The sequence below is a fragment of the Aspergillus melleus genome, assembly GCF_016097325.1.
Source record: "Aspergillus melleus strain CBS 546.65 chromosome Unknown contig2, whole genome shotgun sequence".
In the NCBI taxonomy this organism is placed as follows: domain Eukaryota; kingdom Fungi; phylum Ascomycota; class Eurotiomycetes; order Eurotiales; family Aspergillaceae; genus Aspergillus; species Aspergillus melleus.
This window is the reverse complement of record NW_025763371.1, coordinates 5,347,173-5,369,371: the sequence shown is the minus strand read 5'-3', so window position 1 is coordinate 5,369,371 and position 22,199 is coordinate 5,347,173. Positions and strand designations below refer to the sequence as shown.

At 50.4% G+C, this 22,199-nt stretch overlaps 5 protein-coding genes across 5 annotated transcripts; 3 read left to right on the top strand and 2 right to left on the bottom strand.

The window, feature by feature from the left end:
- Positions 1-387: 387 nt before the first annotated feature.
- LDX57_004709 (uncharacterized protein) lies at positions 388-1,252 on the bottom strand (the record flags this gene model as incomplete). The annotated part of the gene is made up of 3 exons (XM_046086380.1): positions 388-748; positions 802-1,049; positions 1,103-1,252. 3 exons carry the CDS (start codon positions 1,250-1,252, stop codon positions 388-390), a joined length of 759 nt encoding a protein of 252 aa, XP_045942344.1.
- Positions 1,253-1,450: 198 nt separating this feature from the next.
- On the top strand, positions 1,451-3,952 carry LDX57_004708 (putative DNA ligase I; the record flags this gene model as incomplete). Its single annotated transcript, XM_046086379.1, has 1 exon — positions 1,451-3,952. One exon carries the CDS (start codon positions 1,451-1,453, stop codon positions 3,950-3,952), a length of 2,502 nt encoding a protein of 833 aa, XP_045942343.1.
- A 1,410-nt stretch (positions 3,953-5,362) lies between these two features.
- Positions 5,363-6,542, bottom strand: LDX57_004707 (uncharacterized protein; the record flags this gene model as incomplete). Its single annotated transcript, XM_046086378.1, has 2 exons — positions 5,363-6,373; positions 6,483-6,542. The coding sequence occupies 2 exons, from the start codon at positions 6,540-6,542 to the stop codon at positions 5,363-5,365; spliced, it is 1,071 nt and encodes a 356-aa protein (XP_045942342.1).
- A 2,851-nt stretch (positions 6,543-9,393) lies between these two features.
- Positions 9,394-12,095, top strand: LDX57_004706 (zinc metalloproteinase family protein; the record flags this gene model as incomplete). The annotated part of the gene is made up of 5 exons (XM_046086377.1): positions 9,394-9,699; positions 9,749-9,844; positions 9,990-11,727; positions 11,812-11,938; positions 11,999-12,095. The coding sequence occupies 5 exons, from the start codon at positions 9,394-9,396 to the stop codon at positions 12,093-12,095; spliced, it is 2,364 nt and encodes a 787-aa protein (XP_045942341.1).
- Positions 12,096-19,241: 7,146 nt separating this feature from the next.
- Positions 19,242-21,844, top strand: LDX57_004705 (grainyhead-like protein; the record flags this gene model as incomplete). Its single annotated transcript, XM_046086376.1, has 5 exons — positions 19,242-19,255; positions 19,338-19,472; positions 19,597-20,112; positions 20,186-21,456; positions 21,519-21,844. The coding sequence occupies 5 exons, from the start codon at positions 19,242-19,244 to the stop codon at positions 21,842-21,844; spliced, it is 2,262 nt and encodes a 753-aa protein (XP_045942340.1).
- Positions 21,845-22,199: the final 355 nt, after the last annotated feature.

The following is a 22,199-nucleotide window of genomic DNA, read 5'->3' as shown; positions in this document are numbered from 1 at the left end:
CTTGCGATTTTCTGCCTAAGCATAGGCAGGAGAGCCGTGATGTACGCATGCGAGGCGTCGTTGAAGTTCCACTCTAAATCGGACCCAACAGCCTGGGCCTTTTCATCGAAGACGGGCTGGAGGGAGGAGATGAAGAAGCCTCCGAAATTGTTGATCAAGTCCAGAACATGAGACAGGAAGTATTCCGGCTGTAGAACACGTTAGACGGTAGATGGTCGAGTACAACTTAGGGTATAACATGCCTTATCGAGCCGGTTAGTCGGTTTGTTGCCACTGAAGTGGTATTTGAAACGAAGCTCCAGAGGGTGAACCATGACCTCCAACGGAAGCAAGATAGGCGGTTCAACGTTCTGGTGGTTTGCGGTAACGTTGCGACTCTTCAGTTCCCTAGTACAAAGTCAGACACAAGAATAAGATGCGAAGATAAAGGGGGTCCTCGTACGGGGTCTGCAGGTCGAGTAGCAACTCAACGTTTGTTTTCCACTGCGACTTCAGATCCTCGGGGAAATGCAAATCCTTCGATGGCCATTTCATCTGCTCCAACGTTCCTTGAAATCGTCTAGTAAAGTCGCCCTTCAATTGTTCCCTGAGGGCCGACGCCAGCTTTCCGACGTAGTCGACGAGATGGGGTGCGGCGCCTTCTGCTGCAGGCTGAGCTTTGACTAATGATTGGACAATATTCCGGAGTCGGGTGTAGGGTGGGATCGCCAGCTGGGGGGCGGTTTGAATGTTCTTCAGGGCTTCCTTGCTGTATATTTTCTTAGCGGCGAGGCGGATGTGGGATGTTTGGATGATAGGTACCTCAGCTCTTCTGCTTCTTTGAGCAGCGTCACATATCCTCTAGAGATCTCGAGTCGCCGAAGTTTCTCAATTCCCTCCTCGAACCGCTTCGCAGCCTCGTCGCTAGCATCCGACTTCGTTATCGCTTTCAGGCGCCGGTCGATGTCAGCCTGCTGTTCCTTGAAGGCCTCGGCTCGCTTTCGGGTGGCTTCTGCATGATCATTCGAGGCCTTTGTGGCATTTGACAGGACTTCTTGAGCTTCCGCTAGCTATCAAAGATGCGTTAGTTGATAAAAGTTGCGACCGCGGGGAAAGACAGTACCTGTTTCCGCTGCAGGTCATGTTGGGCACGGAGACTCGAAAGTAATGAGTCTAGACTTTCAAAATCCGCCGAGACCTGGATCTTGTCATTCAGGTAGTCCTCGACTCTCGTCCGCTCGTGCGGAGACAGGATAGACGTCGAAGAGGCCATTGTTTGAGGGTGGTGGTAGCAAGAGACAAGTTGCAAGCCGCAAGGTGTCGCCCATCACCGCCTCGGGTGAATTGCCGACCATCGCAAGCCAACCGCCAACTTCCATTTCGTCATCTCTTCTTCCGTCCAGGCATCATGGCGCCTGCTTCAGCCATGACCCCCTTTGACTCCTGTTATTCTGATAGATGATGCTTCACAATGTCAACGCCCACCAAAAAGCGAAAAAGAGACGTGTCGGAGTTCTCGCCGCCGCGCAATCGGAGCATAGCGTCATTCTTCCAGAGTCAATCTGCGGCCAAACCAGAGCAGCCGTCTTTACCACCCGCCGAAGATAACGAGCAGACCCTCTCCGACGAAGCTCTCGCTCGCAAGCTTCAAGCAGAATGGAATCAAGAGGAGGATTCAGCTCCGAGCATGGAGGCCGATACTCCAATCAACGTGGTCGCGACCGCTCCTGCGATTCTCGATGACGACATTTCGCGACCGAGCAACCCAGAAACCAAGAATAATAGCACATTGTCCTTACAATCGTCTACTGGTACAGAAGATACGGTGTCTCTCGCGGTTCCTTTCGATCAAAGTCCTCTCACGTTCGATTCGAGGAAATATGCGGAGGAGTTGAAATCGCACTGGGCGGCAGAAGGTGGCGATGCCTCTTACGCCCTGTTGACTCGGGCTTTCGTTCTTGCCAATGCGACGACGAGTCGTATACGCATCGTGGATACCTTGGTGAACTTTCTGCGGGTCCTAATCGAAGGAGATCCTTCGAGTGTTCTCCCCGCGGTCTGGCTTGCGACAAACTCCATCTCTCCGCCATACGATGAGCTGGAGCTGGGACTTGGCGGGTCCTCTATCTCAAAAGCGCTTAAGAAGATCTACGGACTCAACAGTCAAGGATTGAAGTCGCTCTACGACAAGTACGGAGATGCAGGCGATGTTGCGTTCGAAGCTAAGAAAAAACAGAGCTTCACGTTGATCAAACCGAAGCCGCTCAAGATCAAGGGCGCATATCAGTCACTCGTAAAGATCGCCGCCAGCAAAGGTAGCGGCAGTCAAGAAACGAAACAGAGAATTGTGGAGAAGTTATTGCAGGATGCTCGGGGTGCAGAAGAGAGTCGCTATATCGTCAGGACTTTGGTACAGAATTTGCGAATTGGAGCTGTCAAAACAACAATGCTCATCGCCCTTGCTCGAGCATTCCTGTATTCCAAACCCGACGGTGCGGAATTTTCTATACCCTCCCAAAAAGAGCTTGCTCGTCTCAAGAAAGAAGAGCTCGCGGAAACCTACAGTAGTGCTGAAGAGATTGTCAAGGCTTCGTATGCCAGGCACCCCAGCTACAATGATCTTGTCCCCTGTCTTCTCGAAATAGGGGTCACGGAAGAGCTCCTGCTGCGATGCGGACTACAGCTTCATGTGCCATTACGACCGATGCTAGGTAGCATCACGCGGGATCTTTCGGATATGTTGACGAAACTGCAAGGGCGAGATTTCAGCTGTGAGTACAAGTACGACGGACAGCGCGCCCAAGTGCATTGCGACGAAAGCGGGAAAGTGTCGATATTCTCTCGTCATTTAGAGAACATGACAGAGAAGTATCCAGATCTTGTGTCTTTAGTCCCTCAGATCAGAGGAGAGAGCGTATCCAGCTTCATCCTAGAAGGCGAGGTTGTTGCGGTGGACCAGGATACCGGTGACCTCCAGGCGTTTCAAGTCCTCACCAACCGAGCGAAGAAAAACGTCGACATCGGGACCATCAAAGTAAACGTGTGCCTCTTCGCTTTCGATCTGATGTACATGAACGGGGAGCCCCTGCTTGACCGATCTTTCCGCGAGCGCAGGGAGCTTCTACGGAGCCTTTTCGTCGAGATCCCGAAACGGTTCACATGGGTGAAAAGCATCGATGCAACGTCCGGAGACTCCGAGACGGTTTTGGAGTTTTTCAAGAGTGCCACGGATACCAAATGCGAGGGCATCATGGTCAAAGTTCTTGACAACCTACCCAAAAATGGGAATGGGAACGGTGAGGTTTCTATGGACGGCACCAAAGAATCTGAACAACAACCACGGCCTTCATCTAGCACGGAAGACAAAAGGTCTGCCAAAGGTACCCGACGCAAAGCCCTGCTGTCCACCTACGAACCCGACAAACGCCTCGATTCGTGGCTCAAGGTCAAAAAAGACTACAGCACCTCGTCCGAAACCCTCGACCTCATCCCTGTCGCCGGGTGGCACGGCCAAGGCCGAAAAGCCAAATGGTGGTCACCCATCTTACTTGCTGTCCGGAACCCAGAAACAGGTACCCTAGAAGCCGTCACCAAATGCATGTCGGGTTTCACGGATAAGTTCTATCAAGCCAACAAGGACAAGTACACGGAGGGCAGCGCCAACGTGATCTCACGACCCAGCTATGTCGAGTATGCCGGCGAGCCGGACGTCTGGTTCGAACCGCAGGAGGTCTGGGAGATGGCGTTTGCGGATATCACGCTGAGTCCGACTTACACCGCTGCTATCGGGCTGGTGAGCGACGAACGGGGACTAAGTCTCCGGTTCCCGCGATTTCTCAAAGTCCGGGAAGACAAGTCCATCGACGAAGCGACCACGTCGGATTATCTGGCTCTTCTTTGGAGAAAGCAGTCCGAGAAGGCACGACAGGAAGAAGCAGAGCAGCCAGTGCAGGAGGAGAACCTGGAGGATTGAATTGTCTATCTCCCACGAGCAGTTCGAATAGAGCAATTGCGGCTATTGGTTAGCTGGTTGGTTTGGCTCTTTATTTATAATGGATCTAGATGCGACCCTACTATATAATCGATAGAACCCAACCACATCATTTGGTTAATGTAACTCAAACCACATATCTAACCTACCTAATGAGGAACAAATACCGATAGTATCCCATGGTCGAACGCCCCGCCATACGGAGATGCCACAGATCATAACATAATTGAATCCTCAAGCGATGCCAAGTCAGACCAGTGATCTACAATGCACATCCTAATCACAACTTGTCATCAACCAACAATTCACAATCCGTGATCAACCATCCAGCACCTACACCCTACACTAAAAGTAGGCATTACTCATCAACAGATAAAAATCACGTGGCCCTCAACCAAATCTCCCAAACCGGAAACCCATCGGAGAAAAAAACAAAAAAACCCGCCCACAAAAAACCAGAACACTAGCGTCCCAATCTAACCACATCCGTACTATCCCCCCACCAAGCTGCATTGCACTATCCCCTTTCAGTCATAGCTCCAACGCGAAATGGACACGGTTTTAGGTTCGACGCGTCTAGTGCCGGTTCTGCGCGTTGTTTTCCCCTCTTTTTTCTTTTTTCTCTCCCTTCCAGTTAATCCACTCCCGAGGGCCGGTACGTGGCGTGCACCACTGAGCGGGAGGGGAATTTGCTTACGGACTAGCTGGCATCTTTTATGGATACAGGCTGAAATCAATTAGGTAAAAAAGGAAAAGAAAGTGTTCAAGAAGCCGTGAAGAAAAAAAAAAAGGGACCCATCGAGTGGGGATGTGTGCTAGTCGGTGAATTTTCTTCAGGAATGACGCAATGTTTTTCCTTTTCCTTTTTGGCACATAGGTCAGATTTAGTGGTTGATTTGGGGTATTGGGTTATTCATAAACAAGTGACATTGACATCCAGGTTCATAGGTATATACAACTGAATAGATGCTACTGCATGCACTGTGGATTGTGTGGGCATACAGTAGTCCATACGCAACATATCGTGCGATTCCAAAAGAAAAGAAGAATAACCAGGAAATTGGTAAAGAGTGTGAAGGTGGCAAAAGAGTGTTTGCACAAAAGAAACGGTATGCAGCAAATTAAACATAACATAGGAAACAGGGTATGTATGCACAAAGAAATGCATTATTCAGAGCATCGACCCACTTGAGGACTGATGGTCGGAGAAAACGTGCCGCGATAGGTAAGTAAAATGAAGTAAAATGTGAAAGATCAATCCAATGACCAGAGCATCGGGAAGGAGAAGGGAGTAAGACGTGTGGCAGTATCCGACAATGTATACGTAAATCATTATTTAGTCGTGACAAGATCCATGAGCAGATTCATGGTCATTTCAAGGGACCGTGATGTTTACGGTCGCAGCTCTCCGCCAAGCTGCAAGACTTTGCTGGCATCTTTGACGCGGGTTTTGGGGCTGTCCGCCCCGGGCGGCAACAGGTTGTCCAGGTTGGACCTCCTTCTGTCTTTAGCGGTCAGAGGTGTTCTGGAAGGTCCTCCAGGCGTACGACCCCCAAATGCAGGCTGGGCCGGACTTGGAGTTACGTTGACAAAGTCAGCAAAGTTGAACTGCTGATTGGGGGTGCCAAAATTGGCGAAGACCCCTCCGCCTCCAGGAGTTGGAGTGAGCCCCGGCAGAACGGCGTGTTGGCTGGGAGGGGTCGATGGGGGGAAATCCCGGGGCTGAGGTTTGGCAGAGACGCTGGCTGGCGTGGGAGAGTTCGCCAAGTACAGCAGCAGGTCTGCCCCGTCTTCGTGTCGGAGGTTTCGATCGTTGCGTGACAAGCGAGCATGCTTCGGCGGGGGAGTCCGAGGCGGCGACGAGCCCACCATGGAGCTGACGTGCTGGAAACTGTGTACCGGGAGATCCGGGTCGTTGTCGTCATCGGACAGATGATGATATGCAGGCGAGGAGAATTCGGGGATGGTCGCCGTCTCCGATATAAAGGGTAACGGGTGATGCCGACTGGGAAGATGACGGTTCATCCCCGGAGAGGACTCGGGCAGATGATACGAGCTCTTCCACGACACCCGTGGAGCCTTCACGGTACGGTCTGTTATCGAATCCGACCGAAGACGTTTTCGACTGGCGGACAGCATGGGCTGCATCACTTTGGAATTGAAGGTGGCTGCATGTCGGTTGCGGGACGACCTAGGCAGTTCCTTGGAATAGGTGGAGGTTCGCAAGGGAGGCGAGGTCATGGGGGTCTCGCAGCGACTCTGCGAGATTTCCGACGACGAATCCGAAGGCTTGTCACTCCCCAGGGAGATGTGTCGACTACCATTCTGGTCTAGGGCGTGCAGACGGCCGTTCTGGTATTTGACTTTGGCGAGGCCCAGGCGATCTTGAAGACTGAGGGACACCTAGATTCATCACGAGGAAACCATGCATTAGACTCTTCCAAGAAATCCGGAGGCCAACAATGTACAAAAGAAGGGGGAGGGGAGAAACTATAAAAAAAATGACACTTACCTGAGCAATGTCAATTTTACGGATTGTCTTCTCCGAATTGGTCGGCTGAGGTAAGGCCATTGCCAGCTGAAAATCGGGCTAAGCAGCAAAATGGACGAGGGTCGAGATCATAAACCAGCGGTGGGAAGGGAGTTGGGGGGTGTGCGAGGGTAAATGCAAGAACCAGACTGCAGGGAGGAAAGGGAGCTGGAGAGCGAGGGAAGTCGAGGGAAGTTGAAGTGAAGGTAAGGGCGGGTCAAAGAGAGAAGAAGAGGACGAAAGACTGCGTTGGGTTTAGTTTGGCCGTCGGGGCTGGCGAAGGGAGAAGTTTCGGCACTCTGAGAACTTCCCAACTTAATTAATTATTCACCCAGACACGAACTCCGGGGAAACGACGGAACTAGGGGTTCTTCTATTGATCATTACATTGTGATTCCAACGGATCCATTATGCCATTATGCTTGGTTGATTGTCTTTAGTCTTCAGTCTATGCTCTATCCTCATGCATCTCCCTTCATGGAATCTGTCAATTGTGCGACCCGTCGTTCGTATTGGTTACCAGCAAACCAGACACAGACACAAGATTTCGCCGTTTTAATTCCTCGTTTCGGTGATAATAAACTTGGAATGCTCAAGAGATGTTTATCTACCTAGGTAGGATGTGGAGAGTCGACGCCGGTTCAGGTACCGTAGATTCCCCCGATCATTCCTCATCCCTGAAGGGATCAATCGATCAATCAATCAATAAATATCTCCATAGTACCTCCGTACATCGAAGAAAATTCCGACCCGGAGCTGTTGCTATGCCAGTCGAGAATTTCATACTTTAGCTCGTCTCCATCGCCGTTCTGGCCCGCAGCCACATCGATGCCTGGCATGTCCACTCTGCCTTTCCGGATTCCGACCAGCCTCGGACGGGCGTAGAGCCGTTCGGAGTAGACACTTTCAGTTTCAGGGACGTGGAGAGTCCGATCGAGTCTGAGATCTCGTCGTCCGGTTTCAGGATCGATGAACGGTGAATGGCCCCGACTGGTCGCCACAATGAAGCTTAAGCCAACCCTACGGACCGATCTAAGTAAACAAAACCAATATTTCCCATCTCCTCACCTCAAGTAGGACATTTTCATCCCTTTCCTGGGAGCGGCGACTGAGACTGAGAGGAAAGGACCGCCAACGCACAGATCGCTCCCTATGTGTCAGCCATGAACCAACGGACGATCAACACCCTGATTGATTCGGTTCCTATTCAAGATTCTCATGTAAGATCCCGAGATTTGACAGCACCAACTTGTCAACTTTTTTGTCTTGCGGGTTGGGTGCTGCCTGAATGCGGCGCCAAGAACGATCAAGCACCTATGCGGTGGAGTCGAATTCCCCTGCAATGATCAAGTCCATGCCCGAGAAAGTTAGTGAGCAGAAACAAGGAACTGGAAATGAATGACGTGGACCAAGAGGGGGAAACCCAGGATAGACCGATACTGCAGGACGAGTCTTGGGCGCGTTGTCTTCTACTTAAATCGCATCTTTGTTCTGGACCGCCGATCGGAGGAAATCTTGACCGTAGGGCAGCTGCCAGTATTGACAGACAATGAATCAAATTCACGGGAAGAAAAATAAAATAAAATAAAACAACAGCCGCACTGGTTTGTGAGAGTCGAGATCGCTAGAGCCTAGTCGACCGTCTATTTTAGCCCGGTCTGAAAGGCTTGGAACTGGGCAGTTCCTGTTCTAGTCCGATAGTAGCTCTTTAGCACGACCGAGAGCAACCAAGGAAAAGGGATGAAGAAATGAGGGTCCAGAAATATCCGATGAAGACTCGCGCTCGCAATCTCGCAGTGTCAAGGAAAGATCTTGTATAGTCCGTAGCTATGGCCACCGTCCAGAGCGACCGCAATCGTACGGAGGATTGGCCAAGCATCAACACGGTGTACATCTTGATTGGCGATTCCACATGGAACGTGAAAATAGACCTTATCGAAGCGCGACAAAATTAGCAAGGCAAGCCTCCACTCGGGGTGAAACTAGGCGCTATCTCAATCCTGCGGTTGGCCAGTAAACGTTGGCCTACGTAACGCGCCCTTGTCTATTCGCAACAGGCAGTGCAACTTCTGTCGACCCACTTCTTGCATCGATGTTGCTGTTGTTGGCTTAAACAAGCAGGGAGAGGGGGGTTGATGCTGATAGTCAAGGTCAAGTGGACAAGACAGAGAGAAGAAAGGAAACAGGAAGAGGGAGAAAAGGAGATATTCATCCTCATTCATATCTGGAACATCCCCCTCCACTCAGTGCTCATCAGACACTAAAACCACGTAAAGGGAAAAGAGAAAGATTTGATAACAGAGTAAGCTTCAAATTTTTTATTGTCTAATTTTTTCCTAACTTATTTCCCTGTTTGTTGAAGTAACAACAATAACTCTCCTCTCTTGCTATCTATCGTCCTTCTTTTCCCTCTCCTCTCCCCTCTCTTCTCATCATCACCCCTTCTATTTTATTTTGTTTTATCTTTTCTTCGTTCTTCGTGGTACCTTTCAGATTCCCATTTTCAATTGTTTCTAAGTAATCTCCACTAATGAACTAGATCATTCCAAATCAATCGCAGCATACCAGCTCCACGACAGCCTGCCCCTGAGCATTCTGCGGGGTGGTTGTACCCTTCGTTCCTGTCGCATCCGCAAACGGTCGCCCTCGTTTGCCTCTCCTCTCGATTACACAAGAAAACACGCAAGCTGTTTTCTGTTTCGCTCTCTTCTCCGATTTCTCCGATTTCCCCTCCAGCAACCTGCTGGTCTGGTTTGTCGCTCGTTTTGAGAGGAGAACGGAACTGAACAAAGTACTCCGCGGTTCCTGACGTCGTGCTGCTCTCCTTCCTTTTCTACTTCCACCGCGACTTGGATCACTTCCTTCTTCGGTCGCCTCGACCAGCTCCTTCATCATGCCGTTTTTCACACAGCTTCGTCGTCGGTCCCGGGCCAGCTTTCGTACCAACAGATCCGCCGAGTCGAAATCCAACGAGTCGCAGTCCAATGGAGAGATGACATCCGGTAAATCCTCCTCAACGCTTGAGACGGCCTCCTACAGCTCGGTCACCCCGCCGTCTTCCATCAAACCTACCGCTTCGTCTCCGAACCTGCCCTCGTTGAGCGAAGGCAATGGTAGCGTTAATGGCTCGCAGCTGCAGGTGCCTACCCAAAGACCCGGTCCCCATACTCTCCAAAACCAGCGCAATAGTACCGTGATGGTAGGTCATTCTCACACCTTTCGCATAATAAAAGCTAACTCTCCTTCAGAGTGGCAGCGCGATGTCTGTCAACGGTGCGGCTCGGTCGCCGACTCCATCCTCCCCCTATGCACCCAGAATTATCTCCATTTCCGACAACTCGTGGGTAGGTATTTGATCGTTCTGATTCATCATTTTTGTTTGCGCCATCGACCCCACCCCAAGAAATAGAATAAAGAAATGGGTCAGATAAGGTTCAGCGGACATTAGCCACAGAAGAGCTTACATTTTCTCGCTCCTTTCTTGTCTAGGTACATCAGAAAGTCCTGCTGATCTACGGCCAAATCGGAGACCCCAGACAACATCCGCTGGACGGAAGTATCACGGTCTATCACCACCAAGACGCCTTCCCCTCGGTCAGCTGGCCCGTCACATCTTCCCACTTCAAAGCCCTCGTTCATCTCGTTCCCGGTCCTAATCGGTTACGCTTCGACTTTGTATCCACTAAACTCTCGTCCGGTAGCACGCATCCCGCGATTCATTCGTCGTGGCTCTGCGTCAACTACCTCCCGCTGGTTAACGCCCCGCCTCTACATCTGGTCGTCCTACTGGGCAAGGACTCCGACGGAACCTTCGATGCCACGCCGGAGAGGAAACAACGTGAGGGGAATGGACTCGAAACTGCCATCAAGAAGTACCGCATGGCCGCCTACCTGTGGCAATCGTTCACCGGCGAGCAGATGTTCCGCAACAACTTCGGCAGGCGTTGTTTCCGTTTCGAGGAAGAATGGCAGACCGGCACCTTGAGTCGACGGGATATCGCCAATGGACAAATGCGGAATGAGGCCAAGGTTCACGTTGTGCGCACCGATAAAACCGTCGCGGAGCTGAGGGATCTGAACATCGCCCAGCAGTATGGCCCGGCCACGAAGAAGGATGAGCTGTTCCGCATTGCCAAAGACGCCGTCAGGGACCACTTCCGGCCCCAGCAAAGTCAGAAGCAGTATGTCTCCGTTCTGCTTTTGGATTCTCACTGGGATACGGGCGCCCAGACTATCACCGGCCACGCCGCGTTAGGCTCCGGCGGGGACGATATTAAAATGGCCATTTTCGGCTCTCACAGCCTGCAGAGCTATCCCAGCAGCCTAGAAGAAGTCGTGGATGCTTTCTCCGATTGTACCAGGACCAACACGGACTACGTGGCGAACGACTGCGGCGAAGCAGGGTCCAGCTGGGAGTCGGCCAATATCGGGATCGGGGCACACCTACACGAAGTCGGCCATCTCTTCGGGAGCCCCCACCAAGAGTCCGGTATAATGCTGCGAGACTATGTCCGCTTTAACCGGTCCTTCACTACGCGTGAGCCATTCTCGACTCGGACGAAGCAACAGGGTCTCAAACTATGCTTGCCTCAGGACGAATGTGGTTGGCACCGACTGGATGCGCTGCGCTTCCGTTTCCACCCCTGCTTCCGCCTTCCCGGGGACGCTCCCGTGAGCTCCGACGATAGCGTCCAGGTCTGGCCTGTTGAGAACGGCAAAATCATGATTACCGCCTCGTCTGGAATTGCGTTTTTGGAACTATATGCAGAAGACGATCAAGTTTGCCACAACTTCATCGAGTATATCAACACTGAGTCGAGCAGCAACGGACTTCCCAAACAGATCACGGTGACGGAGAATGAGTTGCGGCAACGTGTGTTTGGCACCGAGAAGGAGAAGAAAAAGAAGGTCAAGATGTCGATCATCTCCGGTGCGCTCGGCTGCCACACCGTGGATTCTATCAGCAGTTTGAAATCCAAACTGTCTCTGGTGAAACTACCCAAGGGTCACACAGGTTATAAAAGTAGTGCATTGGGATTCTCTCAGATGGAAGGGAGTCAGCCCCAGCAGATTTTGCTGGATTGTTCGTTCTCAACTAAACTATTGACCTCCATCAAGGTTTATCACGGAGCCGCGTTGGACGGTCTTGAGTTCTTCTATGAAGATGCCACCAGCCAACTCTTCGGCAACAGAGGAGGCAAACCTGGGGGCGATGATTTTGTGCTTGGTACGCATCTTGACCTTCGGAGTCGGAGAATCACCGACATCCCCTTTTCTTCTACTCGAACATGAGAGCTAATTTGCTTCCTAGAAACTCGACGTGGAGAGATTCTACTTGGATTTTATGTCCGAGCTGGGGCTTGGATTGATGGCATCGAGTTCTTGACGAGTCTGGGCAGGAAGTCTGGCGTTTATGGTAACGCTCAAGGAGGCTCAGGGTATGGTTCATACTAGTTTGTTTTTGCAGATCATTGTCGCTGACCAGGGAATCTTTACAGACACACATTGATCCCGCCTCTAGGTTACAAAATTGCCGGTATTTCAGGGTCCTGTGGGCCTTGGATTGATGGCTTCTCGTTGATAATCATGCACTGATTTGATGCATCTGAGACGAATGTGTTATTTTTGCCTTGGATCCAGACCCTCGGACAGAAAGCTGAACTAGCTGATCCGGTTACCCTCCTTTTCCACCTCTATACCACTATACCTGTCTTTCCTTCGAGTCGACGCTGGCGCGTCTGAAGGAATCGTTGCCAACTCCGCTGCAACGGGCATTTTGATCGACTCGGATATTAGTCTCCTAGAAGAGACCTACTTGACTACTTAATTGAGAGCAGCACCGACTTTATGGCGCACACTTCGGGTTGATAGACCCCTCAAACCGCCAGGGCCCGGTTCCCCTCCAGCACCTGCGTCGTCGGCATCGAAGTACCTTTTATCATATGCCTTACGCTCTCTGTCCACCCCGGTAATTCCTCGGAGGCGCGGCGATATATCCCTCGTTCTTCCTACTCTTTTCTCAATTCTCTTTTGTCTTGACGGTCCACACTGTGGGTTTCCACGGGAGATGTATGGGCAGGTTGTTGAAGTAATGTGTGCCTCTAAATAAGCGGGACTTATGAACACGGGCAGTTAATTCTAGAAATATTTGCAAAAGGAACATAATTGATAGCCGGTCGACGGCATGTTTAGCCAATCGCCTTGTATGTGTCCTGCGCCTGATCGCTCCATCTGTAGTACTGCGCCGTCGTAGGTGGTACCCAAATTTGGCAAGAAATTGGCCAGGAATTTCTTCGGCACCAGGCTTGATTACTTCAGAGTGGCAGATTCAGCGTACTTTTGTTCCAGGAATCTTCTACGTTAGGGGAATAGTGAGTACATCACAGCGCCTCTGTCCAGGAACTCTACGATATCCATCATGATGTGTCAGAACAAGTGCGCCGGTCTACTCTATGCACAAATAAAGCAATTGCCCTGCAAGAAATCCATCCAGTTCCATCATCAATCAACATTACAATTTCCGGGGGACATGCAATGCAAGCCCCGCGGAGGCATGCAGACCAAGCCCGTTCGTCAACGGCTCAACCCAAAACCCATCCATATGGAAGGAACAGAAAGGGGAAAGAGGCGAAAAAAAGGAAGATGCGCTTCGGTGTTGTTTGTTGGACGGGCTTTGGTCGGATTCTCGCTCAGACCCATACATAACATGCCACTTAACAGGCAATGGACATACCATACCACCCACACACACACACAGTTTGCTCATGACAGGGGAGGTGTACGTGTCGAATTCCGGGGCATGATGTTTGTTTGCTTCATTCCCCTGGAGGGAGGGCGTGAGTTGCACGACAGATCCCGAGAGCATTGGGTAAGATGAGAACATGCTGAGTTAAGCGGAGCGGACTGGGAGGGAGGGAGGTCCGATCAGGTGACTGCGCGGGTGGAGGTTTATTCTCCGATGCGCCGCCACATCCCTCCTCCGCCACAAGGCCTGTCCCGCGTACTTTTTTTTTTCATACTTAATGTACACATTTAGTATGTAGTATGTACCATCTACCCCGGTCAATATCATACTACCTTGCAGGGATCTCCTGCAATCACAGGCATTAAAGTTACCTGATTACATGAACGCGTTCTTTGGATCTTCGGCGGTGCGCTGTCATTGACCATGCGCGGCCTTGGGAAGGAGGAGGAGGGAGGATTAGTTTATGAGTAATTAGCACCTACTTTGCCTTTTGGTCCTTTGTTTGCTCAGTAACTACTCAGAATATCCGTACAGACCGCGGAGATGAGATAATGGAAGAGGCACAAACAGTCCCGTGCGCGCGATGAGAACATTGACGCCATGTACATTGTACATACAACCTACTCCACTACCATATAGATGTCCGATTCAGCCTGGTAGGATTCGACTTCCTAGCCCTTGGGTACCTTGTACCACCCTATGTGTAAACATGTAAACATCAGTCATGGAAATCGACACAGCCCTCTACCGAGTACATAGATGGACAAATGACGATTTGTTCGTCGCCCATCTCGTCCGGAATAACAGCGACGGGTGAATACTGAATAGGAGAGACGGCGGAGGAGCGCGACCGGTGGCGAGTAAATGTATGTCATATTAGATAACCATCCCACCCCCTTTTTTCTTTAACTTCCTTTTTATTTTTCCTTTGGTCGAATGATAATTGCGTCGGAGTTGAGATGCGGAGACGCTCAGACATCATCAATCAGCCTACAACATCATATTAGGATTTGGATCCCCAACCGAAATCGAAGTCACAATCAGAATCATACTGCCTGCTCGGCATCCCGGACCTTAAGCCACACATTTTCCCCACGCAGCAGTGGCGACGACGGGATCTGCCCACTTAACTGGATGCGGAAAGGTACCGAAAGGGGTCGATTTTTTTTTTTTTTTAATTCTACCTTTGCGATCATAGTCCGTACATAGTACATACATACTCCATATCTATTGGCGAGGAGGACTCCTTCCTAACAACCACTACGCACCGATGGAGGGGCGGGATATGGTGACGATCAGCTTAAGCGACCATGGGTATCCCGAAGACGTTCTGCTCGCGTTCCACGGGTCGACTGGAAGCATGCACGGCACATGGCAAGCAAGCCGTACTCCGTATGTGAATCAGATGTGGTAGCTAGCGCCATACCCAGGTGGGAAAGAGAGGAGTAATAGGTACTTTTTGTGGCGTAGATAATATTGATTGATGAAGCATCATGGGTTCCCCTTGCCTCTGTCCCGTCTGAGCGAGTCGGCGTTCAGGCAGGAATGTAAGGTATGCACGTTGTTTATACCTGAAGTACTGTATTGCTGGACAATACATACTTGGGTATTTTACCGCATGTTGTATTTTTCGGTGCGGTAACAGTGACCATACCTGCCTATCCGGATGTACCTTAAGGGATCTACACCATATTATGGTGTGCCTTATGGTCCATAGACTCCGTACCTTACTCTCTACCTAGGCAGCTTGTGGTTTCTGTGGGCATCAGGAATTTAGATACCCTTACCTAACCGTGTAGGTACCTACGGGAGTACGTGCACTTACCATTGTGCTGGGTCGCTCTGTACGGACTACTCCGTACGGAATACTCCACTGGCTCCCTAGGGTGCACTACCCACGGAGTAAGACCTATCACTTTTCCTTTGACATTTCGAGGGGAAACAATCCATGTCGGATGAGAGGACAAGCCGTTTTCGGGTTCTCGCTGGATTGGTCAGAATGCAAAATGAAACTCGTTCGGGCAATACTTGCTCTGCGGAGGGCTCTCGTATGATAGACTCATGGACTGTCAGTCTAATCTGCTCCGTACCATGATCCTTCTCATCATCTAATTAGTTAGTCAACTATCTTGAACCATTTGACCAAGGCGAACCCACTTTCGGAAGCCAAGCTCTGTTGTTTGTGACGTCACCTGAACCGGTACTAGAAGCCTAGAATCGGTTCAAACTATAGCAGCGGTTTCATCCGCCATGGTTGTGAAAGGTTTTTGGTGTTCATTTGGAGGTCAAAATAGAGTCTCCGCTCCATGGGTTCGCCGGTTGAAGCTATCCACCAGAGTTGTCTCTCTTGTTAGATAGGGCGACCACCACTCCGAAGGCAGCAGGGGTCTTTGATTACGCCAAGGGGAGCCACTTCGACTGGGCACAGATAGGGCTGAGAAGTCGGAGCTCTCCTTCTCTAGGAATGGATAGATTAATTGAGTGTTATACCAACAAATGCTGGCAGACCATGACAAATCTCCAGTGCGAGTGTATTCACGTGGAGCGCAGCCATGGCTAATTTGCTAAGCTGCCTGTCCACTGTAGGAGGCTGCACGTCTTCCGAGGTCTTCTCCGTTGTCAACCAAAGTCCCCCCTTGAGTCGGAGCATCTTTCCGACAAATCACAGTGCGCGATGGTTGCGTCCGATCGCACCATATTCCTAAAGACACATCGACGGATCGGCAGTTATGAACGGTTGCTTCGATTCCCTGCGTGATGCATAAGTCGGCGGTGATACTTATGTTTTCTTTTTCTTTTTCTTCTTTCTGCTGGCTGTCCTCCCTTATGTAGGCACCATAAGGTGAATGGGAAAGAGCCAAGATGACGTCTCGATGCAGGAAGTTCCTGACAGTCGATTATTTGCTGCAACATCAGCCACCAGGCCGGCCCTTTCCAATCCTGGAGGTGGACCTTGTTACAATCCCAGCAAACCACGGCTCGAAATTGGCTTTCGGAGGGCGCCGTGTGACAGCTGCTCTGAGTATGAGCATTCTCGCTCTCTGATTGGCTGGGACGACATCCCGACAATGAGAGCTGGCGCTTTCCCTGTTGGTCTTAGCGCATATCATCATACATATACGCCCTGCGTACAATACCGCATACAATAATCCAGATTCACTTGCTCTAGGTACTTCGCCGTTGGAGGTGTTGCCGTTAGGGCTCATAGTCCTCCAGCAAATTGATATCAAGGGCAGTCCCTATTATCTAAGTCGTACCAGATATTTTTGCTCTGTGCCTTGCGTCCGCATTCTGTCATATGGAGCTCTTACCATGGGTGGTGGTTGTTGGGAGCTTCTGGTAAAGTTTTGGCTTCCACTTCGTGCCACCCGCTGGCATGGCCCCGTCCCCTTGACTTTAATTCCTGTTCTGGTAGGAGGGAGTGAGTTACTTTCGACGAATCGCATCTTTTTGAATATACTTCCATTCAGTGTTGGCCTCCCTCCCCGAGGAGATATGAATGCTTTTGAAGTGTCAATGGTAGGCGCCCTGCAATCAAAACCTACCTAGGTATGTATGTACCACCTAGCTCACCCCTAGAAATACGTCATTTCCTGGCTTGGACAATGAACTCTTCAATTAAGCTTCCACAACTCCGTCGGTACTACCGTCGAACCGTCAATCGCACATCTTCTACGGACCTTTGAATGGCACGGATCATTCTCTGTCCGGACCTAGCCCTACTCACATGTACGGAGTAGAGTAAGCCATTTCCTAGTCACCCCAGTCAGCCATGCAGTGGCATGCACGAGCCCAGGGCACCTTGAGGTACTGGCATTTCCAGGGGGGTTGGGTTCATGCAGCCTGACTGCGTGGCAGCTCCCGTCCTTCTCAACCAGACCATTCGCCTCCTTGTATAGATAGGGGTCCATCAGTCGAGACTCGACATATACCCGGGAGTGTTCAATTATCGGGAAAGAAATCCAAACTCTACGATGACTCTTTTCCCGCACCTTGCGGTTGTACGGGAATTGCTCAAGGTTGAACATGGCTTAGCTAGTGCCGTTTCTAGACATGGCACCCGGGTGGCATCTAACGGCATTCTTCCCCATCCAGCCATGTCAGTTGCTCTGACTCCTGCGGGAGCTACCATTCCGTTGGGATGTCATGACGACACCGATTACAGATGTGGCTGAGTCTACCAGCAATTCTAATGGATGTCGTGGAGAGCCGTAACCAGTCTACCTCCATAGATAGCTTAGCGAGGTACGGACTTAAACTCGGTGTCTGTGTGCCTGTGGAGACCTTCCTTTTCCTATCTCCTTTTTGTTTCCATTTGGCTTTTTTTTTTTTATTTTTTATTTTGATTAATCGTTCCCCCTTCTTCTCCTCGGTTCCATAAAGAGGATAGTGTTCCTCTTTCTCAGAGGAAATAGCAACCATACTTTTAGTATTAGGGTTCAGTTCGTGAATGCTGTGATGCTTGATGAAGAAGTACGGTGACCTTCCGTGTTTCAAGCATGCGCATAATGCATTACTGTGTAACCGTTCGAGGTCAAGTGCGGCAGGACAGCATTTCCATTGAATTCAATGCGGGGGAGCTGAAGTTCGTGCCGATTGGGTATTTGTGAGTTGATAAGTATTAACCAGGGGTTACCTGATCCGTGACTCTTTCTTGTAAGGTAAAGAGGGAGGTATCTGCGGTGTAGGGATGTACCTGTAGGTAGGCAGTGCCTACCTGGGCTACCTACCTCTACCTACCTACCTTTACGGTGTACCTACCTTAGGTTACCTACAGTACAGTAAATTACAAATTCCCGCTGTCTGTACGGTACCTTGGGATGAAATACGTGGAGGTATTGACCCAGTGTACTGTATTTGGGACCGCTCCACCCCCCTCTTTTGCTCCCCACCGATCCTGGCCTTGACCCAGAAAATCAATCTCCATTAAAAGAAAATTCAAAAAAAAAAAAAAAAAAAAGGCACCTTCTCCCCCCTCCACTTCTTTTTTTTTTCCCCCTCACCAAAAAAAAAAAAAAAAGAAAAAAAAAAAAAAAAAGAAAACTGAAGGCTCCTACTTTTTTCAACCAAATTCACAATCTCCATTGGAACCAAATCAAAAGAGTTTCTCGAATTCTTCCTCATACCGCATTTGATTTCTTTTGTCATCATCAACGGTCATTGCACGTCACCACACCTTTCCATGTGGCCCCTTTCTGCTGCTTTTATTAATAACCCAAGTATCACATTCTTTCCAAAATCTTCCGACCAGCAAATCGTTTCCTCAACACTTTGGGACTTCCACTTTCTTCGGTCGACTCGAGGCTCCCTTAGAATCGAGTATTCAATATTATTGGGGGCTCTGCTACCGTCCGATTCCTAAAGGCCCAGTTTTCTCAGCCTGGGAAAAAACTCTCCCACCCCTCCCTCTCACACTCTTTCTCTCCCCTTCGTCACCATCGACTTTGGAGAGATTCTCCCCCACTAATCTATTTCTTACCGATTCCATATATGGAGTACATAAATCCTACCCCGTCTTATGTGTACTATATATAGTCTCGGGTCCTAAAGTATTCTTCCCTTGTTTGACCGTGTTCGTGGTTCCTATGATTCTCCAGCAAGGGGCACTTCTGCTGTAAACCAAATACCGGCCGTATCTCCATCGCCCTCACAACCTTCAAAGCGCCTTGTCGTCTTCGGATCGGATCTCGAGCGCCCAAGTCCTCGCGACTGCGATTTCACTCGGGTCATTGCCGCTTCTTTATCTTGAGTTGTGATACGCTGGCTATCTTGATCGCAGTCCAGCGCTTGGCGGTCCAACCGCGCAATCCAAACAAACCGATAAATCCGCAATCTCCTCCACCCTCGACCTTCCCCTGTTGATTGCTTCTCTGCGACTGTTCATCCTGCAATGAATGCTATGTCCGCAAAATCCTTCATCTTCAATTAACTCCCGAAACACCCCTCGGTTCTCTTGCGCAACCCACCCAGGTTAACAGAGCTTCCATCTTATCATAATGTTCAATAGCAGGTAAGTCGGCAGTGACGCGGGTGACGCCGGGGCCTTCGGTGTCCATGCATACGACCATCTTGGCTGATTACTGGGGCGACAGGAACAATACGCAGAAGCCCGGTGGCGATCTCATCGAGAGATTCCAGAAGACTTTCCCCGACATCATTCCCTCACAATCTCACCGCAATGTGGCTTCCCTCAATCAGGTCCCTGGTGCACCGATCACTCCGAATAGGTTTGTCTTTTTCTTTCCTTTTGGTCTTTGCTGGCTGCGCCTTTCTTGTTCTCTGATTCACTCTGCCAACTTCATACCCTTGAGAAACCACAACGGTGTCTAATCTTTTCGTGAAATATCTTAGGGTCGGTTTGGAAAACGACGGCACTCTCCCCGGCGGCCACGACATGAGATTCGCACCAACGTTCGTCGACCCGAATTCCCTCTCGTTTATGAACTCCGTGAGCCAGCAGACGGGCGGCTACTATACGCCGAATTCCGGTGGATTGGGCACGGTTTTTCACAATCAGGCGGGCGACCTACATACGCCCAACCTAGGCCTCAATTTGATGAGCCCACTCTCGCTCGGACATCAAGTTAATGGCACAAATATCTCGGCCGACAGTTCATCCATGGGGCTAGATCCATTCAGCCAGCAGTTTATGCCGCCACATTATCACAATCCGCAACACTTTGCGCAGCAAGCAAGTTTTGCGCCCGGCGCATTGGTCCACCGTGATTCAGGTTATGATGCCATGGACGAATCTGTGGATGAACTGTCTCTAAAAGATATGGAACTGCAGGCAAATGCATCTTCACAACTCATCGGATCGACTGTACCGTCCTCGGGACAGCTAGACGCTGAGGCCCCTGGCGAGAAGTGGGTGCCTCCCTCTTGTTTCCAACTTTCAAGAGTCTTCTCCGGTTGTGTGCTTACCATGTTTTCTCAATAGGTTCCGCTATCATGTCACACTACGTGCACCGACAGCCATGGTCAAGGATTTCAATGAAATCCCGGTCTCATATCTCAACAAGGGCCAGGCCTACTCGTTATCCGTTGCCGATACAACTCCGCCTCCGCAAACTGCACAGCCGGTCAAATACAGAACCTTCGTCCGTGTTTCTTTCCAGGACAAGGAGCAGCGATCGAAACCAGCCGCCTGTTGGCAGCTCTGGAAGGAGGGACGAGGCTCTAATGAAGCCCATCAACGTGGTGGCAAACTTCAGGCAGTGGAGTATGTGGATCCGATTCAAGGAGGCATCGAAGACCATAAGAGCAGGCAAATTCAACTTGAGAGCTCGTCCTTTGATGGCTTCTGTGTGACCTGGACCGCCAACCCGGCTACCGGCGCTCCGGACTGCGCGATTTCCGTTCGATTCAATTTCTTGTCCACCGATTTCAGTCACTCTAAGGGTGTCAAGGGTATTCCAGTTCGGCTTTGCGCCAAAACGGAGATGGTTTCCCCGGACGAGACGGACGACAAAGACTCCGAAGTCTGCTTCTGCAAAGTGAAGCTGTTCCGGGACCATGGTGCCGAACGGAAGCTTTCGAACGACGTTGCCCACGTTAAGAAGTCAATAGAGAAGCTGAGGCAACAGATTGCGCAAGCTGAAATGGGTGCTGGCAATTATGGCAAGCGGAAACGTGTCAATGGATCGGTATCTCTCAAGGGCTCAGACGCGCGCCCTTCCAAGATCACCAAGCACAGACGAACCTGGTCAATGGGCTCCCAGGACGGTCCTGATAGGATGTCTATGGAAGATGATCTTCACGTGAAACTGGCGCTGATGCAGGAAATGTTCACGTCCACTCGGCCCGTGAGCATTCTGTCACTGCGCGGCGACGAGCAAGATGACCCGGATCTGTTCCCTGTTCAACTCTCTGATGCGCGCGGCCCTAGCAAGAAAGAGAAAATGGGATCTCAGTTTGGCAGTGTAGATGGGTTGAGCTCTCAGAATCTATCTCCTCTGAGCAGCTCCATGTCGCTGAACTCCCCATTTACCTCCACCAACTTGCAGCAGTTCACATTCGACTCGGGGGGCCGCGGGTCTGTCGGTGCTTTCCCGGAGTCTTCTGAGAGCTCCGATGATAAGTCTGTCTTGAAGCACCCTGTGAAAATTCAACGAGCCAGCACTTCGGATTCCAATGTGTCCTTAGGCTTCATTGAGGCGGTAGATATCGATCCCGCCTACCGGCCCCCAGCAGAGTCTCCACCCAAGCCCAGTAAGTTCCCTCCCAATAGTATTCCGTTAGTCGGGAGTAACCTTTGCTAACAATTATTCTAGTCGCATGTTTCTATGTCCGCTTCCCGCGAAACGATAAGCATCAAGACGACTATTACAGAGCTGTCTACCTCACCGAACTGACAGTTCGGGATTTGATGGAAAAGATCTCGTTGAAACAACATATCGACCCTCGACGCATTGTCCGCATTCTTCTCGTCAAACAGAACGGATTGAGAATCATGGTAGATGATGACGTGGTTCGTGAACTTCCCGACGGTCAGGATATGATTGCCGAGATCTCCGACACATCAGCTATCAACGTCGCTTCCAGCGTCGATCAAGAAGACTCTGCGAGCGCGGGAGTGGAGGTCAAATTGAGATATTAACGCCGTTCACGCCACGGAGCCTGCTTTTACGTCTCACGTTTTCGTTTGCTTCGATAATCCTGGTTTTTACGCCTCGATAGCCCAGAGCACACAGCGTTCTGGGATTTCTCTTTCGACCGGCGCCTGGTGCGCAGGGAACGGGTCGGTACGCTACAATCGACCTCGATGTCTCCAGAAACTATTTTTTATCTTTTCCTTTGTCTGTTTGGTGTTCGGTCTTGAATCTCATTGTTTTTCGGGGCGTTGTACCGGGGGATTATAAACGTGTCTCCTAACAATGATACCCTTTGCTGCGAGTTCTTTTCGTTTCGTTCATCATTCTTGTTTCATAACCAAATACCTCCAATATTGTTTT